The sequence below is a fragment of the Capra hircus genome, chromosome 3, assembly GCF_001704415.2.
Source record: "Capra hircus breed San Clemente chromosome 3, ASM170441v1, whole genome shotgun sequence".
Lineage (NCBI taxonomy): Eukaryota > Metazoa > Chordata > Mammalia > Artiodactyla > Bovidae > Capra > Capra hircus.
In genome coordinates, this window is record NC_030810.1 from 63,065,501 (window position 1) to 63,090,607 (window position 25,107).

At 36.2% G+C, this 25,107-nt stretch overlaps 1 protein-coding gene across 1 annotated transcript in view; it reads right to left on the bottom strand.

The window, feature by feature from the left end:
• Positions 1 to 25,107, bottom strand: part of COL24A1 (collagen type XXIV alpha 1 chain) — a 396,719-nt gene that overhangs the window by 137,826 nt on the left and 233,786 nt on the right. Inside the window, exons 27-33 of the mRNA XM_018045691.1 lie at positions 22,091 to 22,144; positions 20,473 to 20,526; positions 19,218 to 19,271; positions 13,147 to 13,200; positions 12,836 to 12,880; positions 12,673 to 12,717; positions 420 to 473 (exon numbers count right to left, since the gene is read on the bottom strand). Of these exons, the coding sequence (XP_017901180.1) occupies positions 420 to 473; positions 12,673 to 12,717; positions 12,836 to 12,880; positions 13,147 to 13,200; positions 19,218 to 19,271; positions 20,473 to 20,526; positions 22,091 to 22,144 (360 nt within the window). The remainder of the gene's footprint in view (positions 1 to 419; positions 474 to 12,672; positions 12,718 to 12,835; positions 12,881 to 13,146; positions 13,201 to 19,217; positions 19,272 to 20,472; positions 20,527 to 22,090; positions 22,145 to 25,107) is intronic.

Here is a 25,107-nt window from a genome sequence, read left to right on the forward strand (position 1 = left end):
ATTTTGGCCCATTACGTGTAGAGTCTGGCTTCTCTATACGGTCTTTTATTATAGAGTTGCCTTCATAAGTGTGATTTTGTGTGTGTGTATGTGTGGGGGGAGTATAATAATTATTATATAAACAGCAGGCTGTTAAGAAAAAAATTCTGAGAGTCAATAAAACAGAATTATATTTGTTGAAAATAGAAATATATGCAGTGTTAATGGTTCCAGATAAACAGAACCAAATTTGACTTTATGAAACCAGGAAGGCACTATAAATTATCTTCACAGAAAAATACTCATTCTTATAATTAACTGCCCATGATAAATGCTGGTTTCAAAAACATACCAGCCACAGAACCACAGAGGAATAATAAGAGATAGGTAAAATACATTATGAGAAAAACACAATTAGAAACACATAAAAATAAACTTACCGGTTCTCCTGTAAGTCCCCTGTCTCCAGTACTCCCTGGGGGTCCTTGTAAACCCTGAATAAACAAAGGTAAAGCTTAGAGAAAAAATGATGTTTGAAAATGTTTTAGTTTTCATACCTCAGCTTTCTTTTAGGATCCTCTTATCTAATTTTTCTATCTTTATCCATTATTTATTTTTTATTTTATGGTAAAATATGCATCATATATAATCCATCATTTTAATAATTTTAAAGTGTACAGTATGTGTAAATTTAGCATACTGTGGCATTAAGTATATTCACATTGTTGTGTTCACCATTATTACCACCATCCACTTTCAGAATTTTTTATATTCCCAAACTGAAACTCTGTACCCATTAAATAGCTCCCTATCCCCCACCCGCCTCCCCTGGCGACCACAATTCTACTTTCTGTCTCAATGAATTTGACTTAAAGTAGTCAAAGTAGGTGAAGAAGGCAATGGCAACCCACTCTAGTACTCTTGCCTGGAAAATCCCATGGGCAGAGGAGCCTGGTGGGCTGCCATCTATGGGATTGCACAGAGTCGGACATGACTGAAGCAACTTAACAGCAGCAGCAGCAGTCAAAGTAGGTAATTAAAGGGTCTTATATACATGGAATCATACAATATTTCTTCTTTTGTGTCTGGCTTATTTCATGTAGCATAAAGATCCATCCATTTGTAAAATGTGTCAAGACTTCTTCCCATTTTAAGGTTGAATAGAGCTGTATGTATATATCACATTTTCTTTATCCATTAATCATCAATAAACAATTCAGGTTTTCTACACTTTGGTTATGTCTAACACTCCTATAAACATTAATATATAAGTATTTGTTTGTATCTGTACTTTACATTCTTTGGGGCACCTAGAAGTGAGTTATATGGGTTGATGGATAATATACAATTCTATGTTCAACAATTTGAGAAGCTGGGCAAACTGCTTTCCACAGCAGCCCCACCATTTTATATTCCCACCAGCATGGCACAATTCCTGTTTCTCCACATCCTTGTCAGCACTGATTATTTTTTCTTCATATATAGGTGTAGGGGTGTGTGTGTGTGTGTGTGTGTGTGTGTGTGTGCGTGTGATAATAGTTAACCTGGGTGGGAAGTGGTATCTCAGTGTGGTCTTGATTTGCATTTCCCGATTTCTTTGGAAGGAATGATGCTAAAGCTGAAACTCCAGTACTTTGGCCACCTTATGCGAAGAGTTGACTCATTGGAAAAGACTCTGATGCTGGGAGGGATTGGAGACAGGAGGAGAAGATGGCTGGATGGCATCACTGACTCGATGGACGTGAGTCTGAGTGAACTCTGGGAGTTGGTGATGGACAGGGAGGCCTGGCGTGCTGTGATTCATGGAGTTGCAAAGAGTCGGACATGACTGAGCGACTGATCTGAACTGAACTGAAAGACCAGTGATACTGAGAATCTTTTTATGTATTTCTTGGCCATTTATATATCTTCTTTAGAGGAATGGTTACTCAAGTCCTTGCGCTCATTCTGCCATTGTTGTTTATTATTCTGTCAATGAGTCATAGGAGTTCTTTATATCTGTGTGTATGCTCAGTCACTCAGTTACTCATACCCAGCTCTTTGTGATCATGGACAGTAGACTGCCAGGCTCCTCTGTCCGTGGGATTTTCCAGGCAAGAAATAAAGGAGTGTGACTTATGCTCTCATAGCCTGGGAAGGCACAAGGGTCTCAGAACCTAATGACCAGAAATGATCAAATTGGACCTCTCCAATGTTCTTCATTTTACCCCATTTTTACACCATGCTATCCATGGTAACATAAAATAGAATCTTAGACATGGAGGTATATTCTAAAATGGTATGTAAAGTGAAAATTGCTCTGTCATATCCTACTCTTTGCGACCCCATGAACTGTAGCCTGTCTGGCTCCTCTGTCCATGGAATTCTCCAGGCAAGAACACTGGAGGGGGTAGCCATTTCCTTCTCCAGGGCATCCTCCCAACCCATGAATCAAACCCAGGTCTCCTATATTGCAGGAGGATTCTTTATTGTCTGAGCCACCAGGGCTATAAAACTCTAAATCAAATTCCAGGTCCTCTTCGATCCTTCCATTCAAAGTATAACTGAGCATCTACTGTGTACCAGATACTGATAATTACTAATGATATATAAAATACTGACCTTATCTATTTGCAATTTGCTACTCCTACTCTTCTAAATTATTGCCTTTGGGAAGTTTGGCAATTATATAGCAGATCACAATTATCCTTTTATCTTAAATTTAAAATCTAAAAATTGATATTAAATTGGAAGATATTAAAAATCTCCAGGAACAAAGAATCTAAGCTATAGTCATCAATGCTATGTTTAGTCACATATGATTGTCTGATTAGAGAAAGCAGCTGCTGTTGTTTGGCTGCTCAGTTGTGTCTGACTCTTTTGTGACCCCGTGGACTGTAGTCTGCCAGGCGTCTCTGTCCATCGGATTTTTCAAGCAAGAATACTGGAGAGAGTTGCCATTTCCTTCTCCAGGAGATCTTCCCAACCCAGGAATTGAACCTGCGTCCTGCATTGCAGGTGGATTCTTTACTGCTGAGCCACTGGTGAAGCAATTAGAGAAAGGCAAATTTGTAAAATCTTGTGGACTCTCATCTAAGACCATATTTCAGTTATGAAAATCACGTTACCCATATACTCCTAAATTAAGACCAGATCAATATAAGGGATCCCTCTATGCCTGATATACTATTTGAAACATAAAGCACTTAGAATCTTAAATAATGCTTGCCCAATTTGCCTTGTAAAGTGTGCCTGCACACAATATTAAGCTCAATATGTACTTTTAATACTGTTAATGCTGCATAAATGCTGTTTGGCAAAGCTATGAAATGATCGAAATGGACCCTAATTATTTTTATCGGAGATGAAAAAGAAAAGAACAAGGTGGCACAAGGTAAAAATTCCTTTTAAGGCTTTTCAGATTCCCTTTAAGGCTATAAGGCTACTGAAATACCTTATCTGTAGTACAACTCCTTGCTCCATGAAGCATATCAGCAATGATGCCAGTGATGACCAGGAGGCTAATGACTATAGTGGTTGCTATTTATTGAGGGCCTGTGCTAGGAACATAATGAGCATGATTTTTTTTATAACTATAAATGTATCTCATTTTACTGATAGGCAAACTGAAGTTCAGAAGGGTCAAATAATTTGTACCAAGTCAAAACAGCTGTAAGTGGAAGAACCAGAATCTGACTGAATCTGTCTGATTCCAATGTCAAGCTCTTTCACTATACTAAACTGCTTTTTACTGATTTCCATGAATTCAGTGCCCTTCTATTTTAAATAATCATGTGTAGGTTTGTATTGGTATGTCAGACTCTAAGTTGACCAGACAAGGTTAAAAGCACTTAACAGAGATTTCAGCAGCCATCTACTCACAAAAGAGAGAAAACTTGGAATTTGATCACCGAGTTAAATGCCTACCAAATTAAAAAACAAACAATGCTTATCAAAGAAATATAATAGACTTCAGAGTCTCCACAATGAATAAGTCAAAATATTCAAGATATAGCTTAAAATTACTTGACAGGGAAAATTTCCCATATTTATAAGAAAAGGCAATTAATGGAAACCAGACTCAAGATAATACAGATTTTAGTAGTATCACATAACATTTTTAAAGTAGTTAATATAAAAATGCTCACTCATGTAAATAAAAATATACTTATGATAAATAAACAGGAAATCTCAGAATAAAAAGTGTCTATAAAAAGAAACAATGATAAGTACAGAACTGAAAAGTAAATATCCAAATAAAAGTTTAAAATAAAATATCAAGAATAAAATTAAAAGGGCTTAGGGAACATAGGTTTAGGTTATCCAGTTTAAAAAAAAAAAAAACAGGAAGAAGAAAGACTGAATTAGGAATGATAGGGCCCCAGGGATCTAAGGTAATCAGAATGACTAACATATATTTAACTAGAATACAAGAAGGAAAGAAGAGAGAAAATGGGGCAGAAAAAATTTAAAAAAATTTTTTTTCAATTTCCAAATTTAGTGAAAGGTAATTGACACATGAAAAAAACTCAGCAAACCTCAAGCTGGATAAATGTGAAGAAAATTCATCTAGGCACATCACAATCAAACTGCTGCTGCTGCTAAGTCACTTCAGTCATGTCCGACTCTGTGTGACCCCACAGACAGCAGCCCACCAGGCTCCCCCATCCCTGCGATTCTCCAGGCAAGAACAGTGGAGTGGGTTGCCATTTCCTTCTCCAATGCACGAAAGTGAAAAGTGAAAGTGAAGTCGCTCAGTCGTGTCCAACTCTTCGCGACGACACGGACTGCAGCCTGCAAGGCTCCTCTGCCCATGGGATTTTCCAGGCAAGAGTATTGGAGTGGGGTGTCATTGTCTTCTCCCACAATCAAACTACTGAAAACCAAAGATACAGAGATGCAGGGGAATAACGATAAAGATAAGTGTAGACCACTCTTCAGAAATGATGCAGGCCAAAAATAAATGGCATGTCATTTTTACAGCACTGAATGGAATCAGTACTGAATGGAAGGAAAAAACAAAAAAAACTTTGTTGACCCAGAATTCTGTAATCAGTGAAAATATCCTTCAAGAATACACCACATTAACAAATTGAAAAATAAAGGCCATATGATTATCTCAGTAGATGCAGAGAAAGCCTTTGACAAAATCAACATCCATTTATGATAAAAACCCTCCAGAAAGCAGGAATAGAAGGAACATACCTCAACATAATAAAAGCTATATATGACAAACCCACAGCAAACATTGTCCTCAATGGTGAAAAGTTGAAAGCATTTCCCCTAAAGTCAGGAACAAGATAAGGGTGCCCACTTTCACCACTACTATTCAACATAGTTCTGGAAGTTTTGGCTACAGCAATCAGAGCATGAAAAGAAATAAAAGGAATCTAAATTGGAAAAGAAGAAGTGAAACTCTCACTGTTTGCAGATGACATGATCCTCTACATAGAAAACCCTAAAGACTCTACCAGAAAATTACTAGAGCTAATCAATGAATATAGTAAAGTTGCAGGATATAAAATCAACACACAGAAATCCCTTGCATTCCTATACACTAATAATGAGAAAATAGAAAAAGAAATTAAGGAAACAATTCCATTCATGATTGCAATGAAAAGAATAAAATACTTAGAGTCTAGGTGAACTCCGGGAGTTGGTGATGGACAGGGAGGCCTGGCGTGCTGCGATTCATGGGGTCGCAAAGAGTCGGACACGACTGAGCGACTGAACTGAACTGAAAGAAACTAAAGACCTATATATAGAAAACTATAAAACACTGGTGAAAGAAATCAAAGAGGACACTAATAGATGGAGAAATATACCATGTTCATGGATCGGAAGAATAAATATAGTGAAAATGAGTATACTACCCAAAGCAATCTATAGATTCAATGCAATCCCTATCAAGCTGCCAGCGGTATTTTTCACAGAGCTAGAACAAACAATTTCACAATTTGTATGGAAATACAAAAAAACTCAAATCTTGAGAAAGAAGAATGGAACTGGAGGAATCAACCTGCCTGACTTCAGGCTCTACTACAAAGCCACAGTCATCAAGACAGTATGGTACTGGCACAAAGACAGAAATATAGATCAATGGAACAAAATAGAAAGCCCAGAGATAAATCCACACACATTATCTTTGATAAAGGAGGCAAGAATATACAATGGAGAAAAGACAATCTCTTTAACAAGTGATGCTGGAAAAACTGGTCAACCACTTGTAAAAGAATGAAACTAGAACACTTTCTAACACCATACACAAAAATAAACTCAAATGGATTAAAGATCTAAACGTAAGACCAGAAACTATAAAACTCCTAGAGGAGAACATAGGCAAAACACTCTCTGACATAAATCACAGCAGGATCCTCTATGATCCACCTCCCAGAATATTGGAAATAAAAGCAAAAATAAACAAATGGGATCTAATTAAAATTAAAAGCTTCTGCATAACAAATGAAACTATAAGCAAGGTGAAAAGACTGCTTTTGGAATGGGAGAAAATAATAGGAAATGAAGAAACTGACAAAGAACTAATCTCAAAAATATACAAGCAACTCCTGCAGCTCAATTCCAGAAAAGTAAACGGCCCAATCAAAAAATGCGCCAAAGAACTAAACAGACATTTCTCCAAAGAAGATATACAGATGGCTAATAAACACATGAAAAGATGCTCAGCATCACTCATTATCAGAGAAATGCAAATCAAAACCACAGTGAGGTACTATTTCATGACAGTCAGAATGGCTGTGATCCAAAAGTCTACAAGCAATAAATGCTGGAGAGGGTGTGGAGAAAAGGGAACCTTCTTACACTGTTGGTGGCAATGCAAACTAGTACAGCCACTTTGGAGAACAGTGTGGAGATGCCTTAAGAAAACTGGAAATAGAACTGCCTTATGACCCAGCAAGCCCATTGCTGTGCATACACACCAAGGAAACCAGAATTGAAAGAGACATGTGTACCCCAATGTTCATCGCAGCACTGTTTAGAATAGCCAGGACATGGAAGCAACCTAGATGTCCATCAGCAGATGAATGGATAAGAAAGCTGTGGTACATATACACAATGGAGTATCACTCAGCCATTAAAAAGAATACATTTGAATCAGTTCTAATGAGGTGGATGAAACTGGAGCCTATTATGCACAGTGAAGTTAGCCAGAAAAAAATAACAACACCAATACAGTATACTAACGCATATATATGGAATTTAGAAAGATGGTAACGATAACCCTGTATGCAAGACAGCAAAAGAGACACAGATGTAAAGAACAGTCTTTTGGACTCTGTGGGAGAGGGGGAGGGTGGGATGATTTGGGAGAATGGCATTGAAACATGTATAAAATCATATAAGAAACGAATCACCAGTCTAGGTTCAATGCAGGATACAGGATGCTTGGGGCTGGTGCATTGGGATGACCCAGAGGGATGGAATGGGGAGGAAGGTGGGAGGGCAATTCAGGACTGGGAACATGTGTACATCTGTGGTGGATCCATGTTGATGTATGGCAAAACCAATACAATATTGTAAAGTAAAAAAAAAGAAAAAAAAAGGAAAAAGGTGAAATAAAGAGAAACTAAGAGACTTCATCAGTAAAAGAGCTTGACTATAAGAAATCTAAAGGAAGTTCTACAGCCTTCAGGGAAATATACCTCTTAGAAATGTGCATATATAGAAAGAATTAAGAGCACCAGAAAGAGTAAATGCATGGATACATTTACAAATCACTGCTTTCCTTCTAAATATCTCTAAAACATGTATTTCATTTATAGAAAGACAAAAAGTATTCTATTTATATTAAGGTAGAATTTTAACTTTGGAATATGGGGTTTATAACATACATAGATATGTAATACATAAAACAAGTATAGCATGTAAGACATGATGCTGGTCAACAAGTTTACATGGCCACAAGTTTCTTACTATTATGTTAAGTATTATTACTACATTAACTCTAGGTAGACATTAGAACCTTAGACTGTGACCCCTAAATCAGTTTTTGCAAACTACAGTCGGAGTGCCAAATTTAAACTATCACCTGATGTTGTAAATAATTTTTTTGAACAATCATGCTCATTCTTTATATACTGTCTATGGTTTCTTTCGCACTATGACACTAGAGCTGAGGAGATGCACCAGAGACCACATGGCCACAAAGGCTTAAATATTCTGTGGCTCTTTACAGAGATGGTTCGTTGACTTCTGACCTAGAATAAGCATTTAAATGTAATAATGAAAAGAAGTATAGCTAAAAAGTCAATAGCTGAATTAAAATGGAGTTCTCAAAGTTATCCACTGCCTAAAGAAGGCACTCAGGGAGATGGTGAAAGACAGGGAAGCCTGGTGTGCTGCAGTCCACAGGGTCACAAAGAATTGGATGCTCCTGAGCGACTGAACAACAAAGAAGGCACTGAACACCACCACCACGACAAAGGAAAAACTGTCATAAAATGTCAAAAACTGTCATAAAACAGTAGGCCTAAATGCAGCTACATCAATAACTACATTAGGTGGAAATGGAGCCAACACTAATTAAAAGGCAGAGGTTGTCAGGATGAATTAAAAGGCAAGATGTAACTTTAAGACACTCACTTTAAACATCTAGGCACAGATAGCTTGAAAATAAATGAATGAAAAACATATGCCATGCAAACAGCTGGAGAGACTCATATCAAATAAAGTAGATTTCAAAATAAAAAGTGTTACCAGAAAGAAAGAGGAACACTTTGTAATAATAAAAGGGCCCATTGATTGGGAAGACATAATAACCATATGTAAATACTCTAAAAATAGTTTCAAAATGTATAAAGCAAAATCTGAAAGAATTAGAGTCATAGACAAATACAAAAATCGAAGGTAGAGGATTTAATACCCCTATCTCATCAACTGAAAGAGTATCTATATAAAAATCAATGCTGAATGAACTGTTAATAGTTTCTTTTATAAGATTTAGAAAACTAATAAGTTATGAGGACTTTATCACCTTAATAACACAATGCATTGTGTCCTTTCTTCTTGATTCTCTCTTTGAGTCAGATATACACACGAATAGAAGAACAGTATAGGAAATAACATTGGCCCACAGACAAGTATGGCCACAGACAAGGTCAGTTTTCATCCAGTTCCAAAGAAGAGCAATATCAAAGAACGCTCAAACTCCTGCACAATTACACTCATTTCACAAGCAATCAAGTTAATGCTCAAAATTCTCCAAGCTAGGTTTCAACAGTATGTGAACTGAGAACTTCCAAATGTACAAGTTGGATTTAGAAAAGACAGAGGAACCAGAGATCAAATTGCCAACATATATTAGATCACAGAAAATGCAAGGGAATTCCAGAAAAACATCTACTTCTGCTTCATTGACTATGCTAAGGCCCTTGACTCACAACAAACTGTGGAAAACTCTTAAAGAGATAGGAACACCAGCCACTTTACCTGTCTCCTGAGAAACGTGTAGGTAGGTCAAGAAGCAACAGTTAGAACCAGACATGGAATAAGGGATTAGCTCCCAATTAGGAAAGGAGTACATCAAGGCTATATATTGTCACCCTACTTATTTAACTTGTATGCAGAGTACATCATGCAAAATGCTGGGCCGGATGAAGCACAAGCTGGAATCAAGATTCCCAGGAGAAGTATCAATAACCTTAGATATGCAGATGATACCACCTTAATGGCATAAAGTGAAGAGGAAATAAAAAGCCTCTTGATGGTGAAAGAGGAGAGTTAAAAAGCTGGCCTGAAACTCAACATTCAAAAAACTAAGATCATGGTATCTGGTCCCATCATTTCATGGCAAATAGATCGGGAAAAAATTAAAACAGTAGCAGATTTTATTTCCTTGAGTTCTAAAATCACTGCAGGTGGTGACTGTAGCCATGAAAGTAAAAGATGCTTCCTCCTTTGAAGAAAGGCTATGATGAACCTGGACAGTGCATTAAAAAGCAGAGACATCACTTTGCCAACAAAGGTCTATATAGTCAAAGCTATGGCTTTTCCAGTAGTGATGCACAGATGTGACAGTTGGACCATAAAGAAAGCTGAATGTTGAAGAATTGATGCTTTTGAATTGTGGTTCTGGAGAAGACTCTTCAGAATCCCTTGGACTGCAAGGTAATCAAACCAGTCAATTCTAAATGAAATCAATCCTGAATATTCACTAGAAGGACTAATACTAAAGCTGAAGCTCCAATACTTTGACCACCTGATACGAAGAGCTGACTCATTGGAAAAGATCCTGATGCTAGGAAAGATGGAAGGCAAACGGAGAAGATGGCAGTAGAGGATGAGGTGGTTAGATAGCATCATTGAATCAACGGACATGAGCTTGAGCACTGAGAGACAGTGAAGGACAAGGAAGTCTGGTATGCTATAGTCCATGGGGTTTCAAAGAGTCAGACATGACTGAGCAACTGAACAACAACATAACAATTATACTTCTGTTTATTTGGACTAGCCAAGAACTATACGTGCTAGCAATTTTCATTTAATACCTAGTTTTAGCATTATGACAATGTCAGTCAGTTCAGTTCAGCTGCTCAGTGGTGTCTGACTTTTTGCGACCCCATGGACTGCAGCACGCCAGGCTTCCCTGTCCATCACCAACTCCTGGAGCTTACTCAAACTCATGTCCATTGAGTTGGTGATGCCATCCAATCATCTCATCCTCTGTTGTGCCCTTCTCCTCCTGCCTTCAATCATTCCCAGCATCAGGGTCTTTTCAAATGAGTCAGTTCCTTGCATCGGGTGGCCAAAGTATTGGAGTTTCAGCTTCAGCATCAGTCCTTCTAATGAATATTCAGGACTGATTTCCTTTAGGATGGACTGGTTGGATCTCCTTGCTGTTCAAGGGACTCTCAAGAGTCTTCTCCAACACCACAGTTCAAAAGCATCAATTCCATGACAATTTAGAGATGTCTATTTTACATATAAAGAAAATATGATCTGAAAAGCTAACCAACCTAGCCAAGACTATACATTATTAGCAGCATGCACTAAAACAAAGGTAATCTGACCTCCAGTGTATCTTTCTATTATAAGCACTGTCTGATTGTTGACAGTGAAAAAATGACTAGAGACACTGAGATTACTCTGCAGGATCAAATGTATTTGGGGGGCATCTGGATTTGTTGGATTCACTGATGCTAGCTTTCTTCAGATCTCAAGTCTCTTTCAGTTCAATCAAGACCAAGGGGATGATATGTACAAGTCTAAGTAAACCTCAACAGTTAGTATTAACTCATTTTGTACTGTCATCTGCTAACGTAACTTTGCTGCTGCTGCTGCTAAGTTGCTTCAGTCGTGTCCAACTCTGTGCGACCCCAGAGATGGCAGCCCACTGGGCTCTTACAATAATCTATGAGACTTGTTTGCTGTCAGTTAGTTACAAAATGGTTCCAGTAAGAACCATTTGGTTTCCTCAACCATTTTTGATTGAGGAAACCAGATATCTAATTTTACATTTATCCAGGCATATGTGATAAGCTGAACATGAAGGTAAAATCTAAGGAATGTCAACAATGTACAATATGTGTAAGTAATTTAACTTCTCCTGGTTTCATTTTTCTAAAATAAGAAGAACAAGCTTGAAAAATTCCCAATGTTTCCATTCATCACAAATGCTAATTTTGTGTACAGTGCAGCAACATGGAAGAATCTCCAGAAACACTGTTTACATTGAAATAAAAGAAACTCAGATGATGAATATTAATACTCAGGAATAGTCTTCCAGGGTGACTTCAATTAATAATATATTCTCACAAACAAGTTCTTTCCCTGGAAAAACAACCGTTTTTCTCTTTTAAGTCTCTTCTCCTGTAGGTTTGACCATTGTCAAATGTAATGCTATTATGGGAAACAACAGGCAGGGGGCAGCAGATTTCATAGACGAACAAGTGAATCCAGAGACAGTAGTGATAACTACTACAGCAGCTAAAACAATTCTGTCCTATCCTTTTCTGACTATTCAGTTGCTGTATATTTAAACTGTATAACTTTAAATTATACATTATGTATATAACAAATCAAAATGACATTAAAAACTATGTTCAAAATGAAATAAAAAACCCATACATTTAAGCTTGTGTATTCAAAATTATACATGTATATATGAGTAACATACATGTGTATGTGAATATATTTCTCTTTTAAAAAACATATTTTCTTCCCTTCAATTAATATTGATAACCACAGAACTTATGTCCCAGAAAAAAAATTGTATAATTCTGAGAATTTTGATGGTTAGGAAAATATTTAACATTATATGGTATTAAAAACTCTTAGAGTAGGGCCATGGGGAATATAAAGACACACACAGCTCTACACGCTAAGGGTCCAAACAACACAAGTTGAGTTAAAATGAAACTAGGCATGAGGACTCAAAGAAGTTTCTTACATTAGCCTCATAATGTTCCATTATATTTATATGATATCACACTACTTTATCTTGAAATGGGTTTTACAGAAAAACTATCATAATCAGATGAAGTTAAAGTGTCAGTTACCACTATCAGTTTATAGATAGGTACAGAAAAGGCCCAGAATGAGTGAGCAATTTGCCCCAATGAAAGAATGACCTAAGGATTAAAGGAGGAAAATAACTTACACTCTCTTGGTCTAACATACTGATTACTAAACAAGAGTTGTATCAGAGGATAAAGTGGGTTAAATATATTTATGGTTTGATTATTTTTAATTACTTACTGGTTTTCCTTGAACTCCTCTCTCTCCAGGGTTTCCAGTCTTACCCTACACGAGAAAGAAAACGCCTGGGTTAAGCAGCTCCCCCCTCAAATATGAATCACAGATCAAGAAAAATGGAAGATTTTATATATTTATCATTAATGTGAAATATTTTACTACTCACAATAAGACCATGAGGCCCTCTTTTTCCTTGACCTCCGGTTTCACCCTAACAAGAATCAATAACAGGTGAATTAATAAGAATGGGTATTGTGGTCTTACACACATACACTCACATACCAAAAAAGTAAGACATTAAATACATACTTCAAAAACACATTTCTGTAAGTATAGTAAAAACTTATGTACGTTTCATAATTAGACTTAAGACTTAGAAACATACTTTTATAAGAAAATACATCAGTGTTTAGACAGGTAGGAAATATAGGCTCAAAAATATTTAACTGCATATGAAATAAGAAAATAAATGATTACCTTGGTACCTTGTATACCCTGTTCTCCTAAGGGACCATCTGGTCCTCTTGGTCCCTAGAGATGAAAAAAGTATCCTGTTGTTACTTTTACATGTTTCTTTTGCACTGTTATGCATCCATACAAATGGAGACATTGCCCTCAATAGTTGACAAACTCCTTTTGCTTGTTTCTGGGCCAGGAATACAGTAAAGAATACAGCCGGGTATATGGGTGAACTCATTTGCATAGGAGAATCAGGCCAGTGTTTTCAAGATTTAATGCAAAATTGTAAATCAGATAACCATAAAAACAGCTGATTGAGTTGTTGAGGCAGGCAGCTGTAATATAGATTTGTTATTTAAGTATTTTGTTTACCTTATCATTTACTCTACAGAAATCCAGAATTTATCCTAAAAACAACTGTAAAGTAATTTTAAAGTAGCTAGTTTGTCCAAACAGTCTTCTTGTTTTATATTTTTGGAATGGCACTCTTCTCACCACTTTATTAGGAAATGAATGCTGACTGCATGTTCTCTACCATGCACCTGCTTGACCACTGAAAGATGGCCATGGGCACAGAAAAGGAACAGAAAATGCTGCTGAGAATGTTCATGTATGTTTAAAATTTCTGAGCTGTGTTGCTATTGATACTAAATGAGTAATTAGCTGTGAATATTAGTTGCAAAAGTCATTCTCTAATGAAAGATGGTATACATTCCTTGACAAAATTATAACTGTCCTTGGAAAATCTTAAAGTCCTTTTAAAGAGAATTAATCAAATTCTACAACCATTAACTGAACACTAACTGTGAAAAAGGTGCTGCATTAAATGTTATGGGTATCCATATTATGATATAAGGTAAATTACAAAAGAAACTATAATATAGGCAGAGATAAGGTGTGTTGGGGGTAAAGTGATTTAAAGGAGGGAGAGAGCTTTCACAGGTTGTAAAGGGAATGGAGGTATTATTTTGACAGTCAGAGATCATGCTCTGGAAGAAATTCTAAATAGAGGGATAGTATGTGAAAAGGATACAGAGGCAGAAAAGAAGATATGCAAGAACGAAAAATGTAGTTCGTTTAACCTGAGTTATTGATTACACTGAGCATTTTCTAGTATTTCTATATTAATAAATAATTGTAGAAAGACTGGGATTTAAAAGGTAAAGGACTGGAGTTTATAGTTGAATCAATAAACAATGAGGAGGCACTGAAGATTTCTACGCAAAACAGTGATACAAATTTCCTAATATAACATAATGATTTGAAGGAGCCCCACAGGCTTCAGCACCTTCTATCCCATCTGAGGTCAACTTAGTTCACACTATACTGTTTATAAAGCCGCTTACTGTAATAGGATGCTCTTCCTGGGTGCTCTTGGGGTAACTGCATACCCTGATCCTGTTGGGAACATTCATGGGATTGCAGAGAAGACTCACACTCCATGAGGCTGCATAGCTCCACTGGGCATGACAGAGCCAAAGCACTACACTTTCTCAGTCTGTATTTAAGGCACTCCATGACATGCCCCCAGCTTACTTTTGACCCTATTTTCCCATAAAAGACTGAAAAACTAAGTTAAACTCTGAATGTATAGGACCCTGAAAATCAGATTGAGGAATATGGACTTAATAGCTATGTGACTTTAAAAGTGCTATTCACTTAACAAACATTTATAGAGGACCAACTGGGAGAAGAGACAAATCCCCGAATTTATAAGACAGCAAATATATATACAAAATTATAATATAAAATGACTATCGGTAGTCAGGTATAATGAAGAAAAATAAAGGTTAAGAGACTAGAAAGAATCTAAGGTGGGGAGGGGAGCTACTTTAGAGGGGTGTTTGAGAAAGCTCTCAAGGGACATGTGGCTAGACCTGAAGGAGATGAGACAGGATATGCAAATAACTTGGTAAATATCATTCTGGTAGGAGCAATAGAAACTGCAAAGGTCCTGAGGTGGGGCTTCCTTGGAATGTTTGACAGCTAAGTAACTGAAGATAGAAGAAAAACCAAACTTAAGGATGACTGAAGTTTCAAGTGCAATCTCACAGGACCTTGTTTTATAATTACCTTTACCTTAAAAATTCAGTAGCCTATATTGATTCTTTCCCTAGCACCTTCTATGCCCTTTTCCCTTTTTCTTCTCTTTAGGAAAACACTTTCAAAATTTTTTTGGAGTAGTAATAGAACATGGCTGAGAAAGTATGAGAAGAAATGAGTAGTTATCATTCTAAAATACCACAGGAACAAGTATGATCTAGAAATGTGTCCACTGGTAACCAGGCATATAACTCTTTTGTAACATGAAATTTCTGACTTTCTTGGATATTTTGCTAATATTAGCCAGTAGAATTATGACAGCATTAATATAAAATCAAATTGGAAATGTAAGTTTGCTTGTGGCAGAAAGTGGGTAGTGGGGAGAAGATAAAAATTTTGACTCCATGTTAAGACTGGCAGAACTCTTGAAAAGTCTGGTCCTCCCGATGTTTCAGTTAAGGGTTGGTTAATTAACTAAAGCTTAGCTTCATCAACATTTATAACTTTTACTTTGATATTGGCTGTAGAAGTTATCCTTGGGTTACTGTATATGCCTTCTCTGACTCCTGAGACAACAAGCTTCAGGTCAAGTTCTAAGAAGATTAGACAAGCAGTATTATAATAGGTACCTAATTGGGTATAAAGTTATTCTTTCTAGTACTTGCCTTAAAATATCTGATTAGCTATAATATAAAGCTCTTGAAGAATGTATTCTGGCTAAGTAAAAAAAAAAAATCTAATCTTTTTTTTGCCCTCTCTTGGAAAAGTTAAAAGTCGGCTATAGGTTTGCTGTGTTCAGTCTCTAGATCGTGTCCGGTTCTTTGCGACCTCATGGACTGCACACCAGGCTTCCCTGTCTCCCAGAGTTTGCTCCAATTCATGCCCATAGAGTCAGCGATTCCACCCAACCATCTCATCCTCTGTTGCCCCCTTCTCCTCCTGCCTTCAATCTTTCCCAGCATCAGGGTCTTTTCCAATGAGTCAGCTCTTTGAATCAGGTGGCTAAAGTATTGCAACTTCAGCATCAGTCCTTCCAATGAATATTCAGGGTCTATCTCCTTTAGAATTGACAGGTTGATCTTGCTGTCTAAAGGACTCTGAAGAGTCTTCTCCAGAATCACAATTCAAAAGCTTCAGTTCTTCGGCGCTCAGCCCTCCTCATGGTCCAACTCTTACATCTGTACGTGACTACTGGAAAAACCATAGCTTTGATTGTATGGACCTTTGTTAGCAAAGTGATGTCTCTGCTTTTTAATATGCTATCTATGTTTGTCATAGCTTTTCTTCCAAGGAGCAAGCATCTTTTAATTTCATGGTTGCATATCCACGGTGATGTCAGAGCCCAAGAAAGGAAAATAAGTCACTACAGGCTACAGGTAACTCTCCCATCTAAAAATCTCAAACTACATGAACATTTTCAGTCAATCCTGTTATCTTTTTCATAAAGGGCAGGATTATACAATCTTCACAAAACAAGTTAGAAAAGTTTTCATGATACTAAGTTGTTTAGGTTGTTTCCTGAGGTGGCAGGTATTGTTGCTTGCCTGAGCTTTTGCTATTCTCTGTCAATATTGTATGATACTTTAAAAGCCACTGATTGTAAGTCATTAAACCATGAAATCATGTGGCTTATATCTAAGGAATAGTTAACCTTGAATTCCCCAAGATAGTAGGAGAGTTTGACAGATTGTATTAAATCAGCAAATGTTAGACAGATGAATGGCAGATGGATGGATAGCAGAGAATCAAACGGAGAAGCAGAATCCTTGGCTTGCAGTTCTACCATTCATGATGTTCACATAGTCACATATGATAAAGGCACAAATCACAGGCAGAACAGCAAGGGCGTATAAGCAGTAGTTTCATACTGAGAGTTTTTTGTATAGTCTCCATGAAAATGCGCCTAGCTTCCCCTCCAATGTACTGTGACACAGTTGTGTGTCATAAAGTGTCATATGTGTGCTGGAAATATTGACCTCTTCAGTCTTTGGGGTAGCAAGGAAAGGCTCGGGCACAGGCATCTCCATCCAAATAACTTGCATTAATCCCTGTAGGCTGGACAGAAATTCTCAAAGTTTTGTGAGTGAAAAACATTTGAAATGATATGCATTATGATCACATCTATAGTGGAGAATAGATGAGAGAATAGGTTGACGGCAGAAGAAGATACTAGGGGAGAACTAGAATGGAACTTCATAATACTATATTTTTTCCTTAACATTCTAGTCTTCAGTTCTTTTTGTATTCCCAATGTTGACTGATTACATGAAATATTCTCCTGTAAATATTCTCCTTTTGTACTAAATAAAGCCCTTATTTCTAAACTAAAACTTTGCTTAAGAAATCTTGGGTGCACTTTAAATAATTATGAGGAGTCATCTGGAAATATATCAGTAAAATGTATCTGGAGGATGAGAGAGACCTCTGAGGAGGGGAGAGATGAAGACAAAGTGTCAAATCAGAAAAGAGTGATAATTTGCCCAGGGATCACAGGGAAGTTAAAAAACTACAGATAAATAAACTTTCCATATGACATGAGATAGCACAAGTGATTCAGAAACGTACCCTGCTTAAGTATATGGCTTATATATGCCTGGATAGCCAATAATATCTCAATTATTTAGCTAACCAAATAAAGTTTTCTTTTGTTTCCATCTGTCACAAAGTTGGTTGAACTTTACCACTGTGAGTAATACAGCGCTGAATAAACACATTTGACCTGACCAAGTACTGAATGTTGGCAGGGTACAGACCACTAAAATGACGGAGTACAGATCATCTTCCATGATTTTTTATTATTCTAAATCTCATTTGGGCTAAAATAGATGTGGCCATCAGTATTATTTATAGACTGTAAATCCATAACCCAGAAAGGAAAATAGTTTTTCAGAAAAGAAGTGATGATACAGAACAATTTGCTCTTTTTCTTTAATCCTCACCTAAAACACAGCACATGAAATTAAGGTCATTACTTCTTTGGGCTTATTTTATTTTTTGGGCACGCTGTGCAGCTTGTAGGCTCTTAGTTCCCTGATCAGGGATTGAAACCAAGCCACAACAGTGAATGTGCCGAATTCATATCATTGTATTGCCAATGAGTTCTTAAAGTTGTTATTTTAAACTAAGCACCTTTCTTGCACTTGCCAACTGGAAAATGGGAGGGTGGTTTTTTTTGTTTTGTTTTGTTTTGTTTTGTTTTAAGTCTTTGTTATTTGGAGGCCATTAGTTTAGCATTTTAAAATATTTTCTCCTCTAGCTGTAAAAGTCAAGGTAAAGCCAAGGAAGAAAACAGACTTCTTAGAGCCTACATATTCAAATTAATCAAGGAAAAATACTCTAATATTCAATGCAGTATTGAAAAACCATAGGCTTTGAAGTTAGACACTCTAAGGTTTGAATCCTGGTTGTGCCCTAGACCTATGCAACAGTTCATATGCTTAAACTCTTGGAGCCCCATTTTCCTCAACTATAATATCTGAGATAAATGCCTCTCCCTTTTAGAGTGGTTTTGAGTATTAGTATATGTAAAAGTGCTTGGCACATGACAGGCATGTAATAAATGGTGGTTCTTATTTCTTTAAAGAAAAAACAGGATCTAAATGTTTAAAAGACTTGAGGAATGAAAGGTTTTTAACTTAATTTTCTTAAGCATAATTATTAGACAACGATTATATTACCTCTTATTTACAGTGAATAAACTCTTAGTCATCCTTTGTATCCTCATTCTATTTCCTATCACTCTTTATCATGCTGTTACTATCTCTTGCTATATAAGTCTCTTTGTGAGTTCAAAAATAATTTATTTAAACATCTTCACATTCACAATTCCCCTAGTGGATGAAACTGGAAGTTGGGAATAAGAGAGAATTCTTCAGTCAGTAAAATTTCTAAAACACAAAATGGAAAGGTATGGTTTTATAAGTACAAATGATTATAAATTACACTGCAATTAATGTTTCCATCTAATATAAGCTATTTTTGCTGAACACATCACTATTTACATTGTTTTTTTTAGGTTAATGTACTTCCTTGATTTGATAACTTACTCTTCGTCCTTTAGGACCTGGAATCCCAGGTGGTCCTCTTGCCCCCACATGACCCTACATGTTGAAAATTTAAAAATCAGTTACAGAATTCAGAGGAATATTACAAGAATAGTAGCTATAACCATTCTTATGACATGCAATTCTCACTGGGAATTCTTAAAAAACAAATATCATATTGGCCTTTCCCAATACTCTGCCTTTGACATATCCTACTATTTGGAGAAATTTAATTTCTAAGTGTTTATACCCTGAAAAGAATGAGAAGTACTTAATATTCACTGACCGCATGGTTTTTATGATAAACACATATGGACTGGTGGTGGAGGGAGATATGCCCTTAACCAATGTGACCAGTCTAACCTGCCTGGTCCGTCAAAGAAGCAATGGCTACTTTTCCAAGATTTCTTTCTCATTCCTCTAGATGTTTATGATAATCCCATCACATAAAAATGGATTTTTTCTGTTACCATGAAAAATGCCACAAATTTTTCCAAATTAATATGCTACAAAAATAGTCTTCAGTGAAGATTGCATTATTATTCAGTCAATTACAATGAGCTCTTTTTATACCTAATAGTCTTCAATGAAGACTTGCTTAGAAAGCAAATTTTATTTATCTGTATAACGTAGGTAGATGAAAATGAAAACAGTGAACTTTCACAGGAACTAAAATCTATTTTTTATCTTACACGAGTAAAAAAATTAGCAACCGTGCCCTAGATCAGTCTTCCTCATTTGCAAGTCAATACATGTCTATCAGTATGCTGGAAAATTGGGCTTATCTTCAAAACAGAACCTTCACAAAACAGCATAAACCCTTTTTGATAATAGTTCTACTTAGGGGATCACAAAGGCTCATATTTTTCACATTTAAGTACACAATAACTTTCAATCTTTAATCAGCAAACTTTCTCTTTAGAGACAAGACTTCATTATTTTCCTGTAAACACAAATGGAATTTTTCAAAACTCAATTTTTGAATACTAAATTTTTCTAAGGATTTTTTCAGTTGGAGAATATTAGCAAATTTCTAAGAACAGTATGTTGGAACTTGTGCTTGTGATTTGTCCAATTGGTCTTACTTCAAAGCTTAATTATTGACTATTTTCTTATATATGGCTATTGGTTGCAGAGCTGTACTATTAGAAGTGAGCAGTAAATAACAGAACAAGTAGAAGCAAGGAAGTGAAAGACACCACATTATATTCTAGAGTGTTTTCTAGTGATTGGGAAGAGAAGTCTTTTCTGTACTTACAGGTAATCCCAGGGCACCCGTGGGTCCTGGAACCCCAGGAGGACCTGGATATCCCTATAATTTAAGAAAAAATATAAGAGATATGAATTCTCCATTATATCTAATTATTTTCACTGAAGACAAACCAGTAAATGATAAATAGTAATTAAAAATGATAATTTGATAAACTCTCCATCTTCTATCCAAGACATGAGGCCACAGGAAATGTTCTAGAGATAGACAACAGAAACAAAAATGTTTACAGAGAAGCTGTGTGTCCTTTTATTAGAAACTCTTTGCCCAGAATCACATATTATAACCTACTGAGAGGAGAATATTCATCTCATCTTTCTCTAGGTTATGTTATGCTGTGAATAAATGTTCATTATGTTAAATACATACAGATTGTGAAACCATATCCTTTTCAATGTCAGGGAATTCAGAAATTAAGAAATGTGATTGTGAACAAATACTCTAGCCTATCAAATTTTACAAGGACTACACCCTTAGTGGACTTTCCTGGTGGCTCAGACGGTAAAGTGTCTGTCTACAATGTGGGAGACCAGGGTTTGAGCCCTGGGTTGGGAAGATCCCCTGGAGAAGGAAATAGCAATCCACTCCAGTACTATTCTGGAGAAGGAAATGGCAACCCACTCCAGTACTCTTGCCTGGAGAATCCCATGGAGGGAGGAGCCTGGTAAACTACAGTCCATGAGGTTGTAAAGAGTCGGACACGACTGAGTCACTTCACTTCACTCACTTCCAGTACTATTGCCTGGGAAATCCCATGGACAGAGGAGCCTGGAAGGCTACAGTCTATGGGGTCGCAAAGAGTTGGACATGACCGAGCGACTTCACTTCACTTCATACCCTTAGTGGTATTAACCATATTCAGATGCTTCAAAGAATATCTTAGGAGGCAATCATTTCTGAAGTTAATTAGCCTTTAAAGGTATATTAAATTTCCTAGTTAACAGCAATTGGAGATAGGTAAAAGTAATCTTACAGTTTTACTCATAATACAGAAGTCAAAAGTGAAGAAAAATTTATGTAAAATGAATTTGCAGATAATATTAGGTACACCAGATCCATTACAATGCATTTCTTAAAGCAAGATTCTTTAGTTGAAAATAATTCTTAATTCTATTTTCTATCACATTTAGAAACTTCAATAAATGAAAAACTGCAATCTAGATATAAAATTTATCAGCTATTTCTATATTAAAGATATAAGACCATAAGACGAATTCCAGATTTTCATACATAAAAGAATTACACTGTGACCACAAACTTATGGAAAGGTGGCAATGATGATATGTGTCATATAAACTATAAGTTGTCAAATCAAAGTAGACTCCTAATTGAATTTTCTTCTTCATCCACATATGCTAATTTAGGATGGTTAATTCTTCTCTTAAAACTATAGGCTCCTTTGGCTAAGCCATCTGATTTGCATGCTTTTGAGTGCAAATCAGCATTCCGAATGGTAAACAGTTTAGAAGAAAACTTCTAATGCAAACTTACTACAAAATAGCATTTTTCACTTACTTGAATTTCATTCAAAGCAATTCTACCTCTGGAATGCCATAACTTCACTATGTTCTTTGGACACATATCTTTCAGATTACTGAGTTCTTACCATTGCACCCTTTTCCCCCTGGGGACCTACTGGACCTGGACTTCCACGCTCTCCCTTTTGAAAAAAAGAAAAAAGCATGTTGAAGCATGTTGATTAGTCGTGAAAAGGTAGAATAGACTACGTATTATTTATTGAATCATCAGTTTGGTTTACAATGTTTAAATGTTTAGGCATATGGTATGTGGGCTTCTAATTATACTCTGACCCCAGGGCCTCCATTTATACTCTCATTCTAGATTCTACAGATGTCAGGATAGACCTGCACACACAAACCATGAGACATACACTTATCTCATTTATATAAGATGTGAATGAAATAACAAGTACATATTAGCAAGCCAAATATCAAATTAGTTATAACAATGTTCTCCGGGACACAGTAGAGAAACTTGGAAGACAAAGTGGTTTAATAGCAAACCATTAATACAATGCACTTATAATACATAGTCTATTCTACTTTTTCGAATACACTTGTACAATGACAAAACAAATAATCTATAAAACTATTTTATATTATTAAGAGTTGGCAAAATATTTAAGAAAAAACTGAATTTAATTATTATTGCTTCTATTCTGATGATGGCCTGTCCATGTTTGACCATGTAATATAGTATATAAAAATCTCTTAAATTGCTATATATTTATTTCAAAAAATATTTTATTTCCTCATTTATTCTTTTATTTCAGCAATATTACTGATCATACTGCTATGATCAATAATATTACATAACATTTTCTCTTGGCAGTAATGAACTAAAGTATGAAACAATGAAATATCATTAATTCAAAGTTTATAAAATGTGAAATACTTACATTAAAATGTAAATGAAAAATGCAATGCACAGAAAACTAAAAACTACTTCCAAATCATTAAAAAAATTAGTCAAGAATGAGCTAAGCTTGGACCATAAACTCATTCTAATTTTCAGTAAGTTTTAAATTTACAAATTTTGCAGTTTTACCCTAAAGTTGCTAGAGTTTTACTATTATTAAAGTTCTCTTAAGATACTTTTCAAGGGATAAAATATGAAGTTTATTTAAATGAAAAAATATAAATTATGAATAAACAAGATTTAAAATTGAGCATACATCATATGCTACAGTTTTATAAGTAGAAATTCTCAAAATTGTAGACATATAAAATATGAAGATAGTAAAAGTATGAAAGCAAACTGTAAAAATTAACTGACGTGTATAACCATTGAACAAAATTATCTTTCTGTAAACTTTTAACACAATTAACCATAATTATGATAATCCAATATGCCACAATAGATTAAAGGTCTATAAGCTGATTCACATTAAAATTCCAAAGATTTTCAGCATGTTAGTGTAGAAGACGACTTAACGCAGAAGTAACTAAATCACAATGGAAAAGTTTATACTTTTAGACAGTTTTATAACTATCTAAATTTTTCTGAACTGAGGTCATTTTATATTTTTGTATTGTTAATAAAAATCAGTAAATATTTTAAACTCACTTTTAATGTACTGAGTGTTGGGGAGATATAACAGAAATTTGATTTAGACTCTACCCTCAAGTAATTATAAACATGTCATTAAGAAAGATGAATCAATTAAATTGTGTGGTACTTATTCTACATCCAGGAAAGGAAGAAATCAAGAAGGAATAGGATAATCTGGGAAGACTTTACGGAGGAGACAGAACTTCACTGAGTACTATAGTTTGGCTTTGAATAAATACAGGGAAAGGAAGAGGATACTCTAAACCAAGAAATTAGTAAGAATAATAATAGGAACAAGCATAAAATATGATGAAGGGGAGCAATAAAGGTTTATACTGTGAATATCAGAAAATTTGTTACATGAACTGATTAAGCCAAAATCATGTAGTATCTTGACAGCAAAGTAGAGCTATTAATAGGCTTAAGCATGATGGCTCTGACAGTAAAGAATCTGCCTTCAATATGCGGGGCCCAGGTTCAATTCCTGGGTTGGGACAATCCTGTGGAGGAGGGCATGACAACCCATTCTATTATTCTTGCCTGGAGAATCCCCATGGACAGAGGAGCTTGGTGGGCTACAGTCCATGGGGTCGCAAAGAGTTGGACATGACTGAAGTGATTTAGCACAAACACATAGGGAGTTAATGAAGGTTTCTCAATATGCTTTATCCTGACCCATCAAAAAAAGTGTTCCACTAGTAATACGTAGGCTGGATTAGAAGATGGAAAGGAAAAGTGAAAAGAAAGAAAGTGAAGACACTCAGTCGTGTCTGACTCTTTGCAACCCCATGGACTGCAGCCTACCAGGCTCCTGTGTCCATGAGATTTTCCAGGCAAGAGTACAGAGTACAGGAGTGGGTTGCCATTTCCTTCTTGAGGGGATTTTCCAATCCAGGGATTGAACCCAGGTCTCCCGCATTGCAGGCAGAGGCTTTACCATCTGAGCTACCAGGGAAGAGAGTAAATTTAAGAAAAACTAATAAGATTATGTCTGATGGGATAGCCTAGATTGATTATTAGAAAAGATAAACTGTTAAGAAAAAACTCTAAGAGCTACTAAAAAGATTCAGCTCAGTTCAGTTGCTTAGTCGTGTCCGATTTTTTGCGACCCCATGAATCGCAGCACACCAGGCCTCCCTGTCCATCACCAACTCCCAGAGTTCACTCAGACTCACGTCCATCGAGTCATTGATGCCATCCAGTCATCTCATCCTCTGTCATCCCCTTCTCCTCCTGCCCCCAATCCTTCCCAGCATCAGAGTCTTTTCCAATGAGTCAACTCTTCGCTTGAGGTGGCCAAAGTACTGGAGTTTCAGCTTTAGCATCATTCCTTCCAAAGAAATCCCAGGGCTGATCTCCTTCACAATGGACTGGTTGGATCTTCTTGCAGTCCAAGGGACTCTCAAGAGTCTTCTCCAACACCACAGTTCAAAAGCATCAATTCTTCGGCGCTCAGCCTTCTTCACAGCCCAACTCTCACATCCATACATGACCACAGGAAACACCATAGCCTTGACTAGACGGACCTCTGTTGGCAAAGTAATGTCTCTG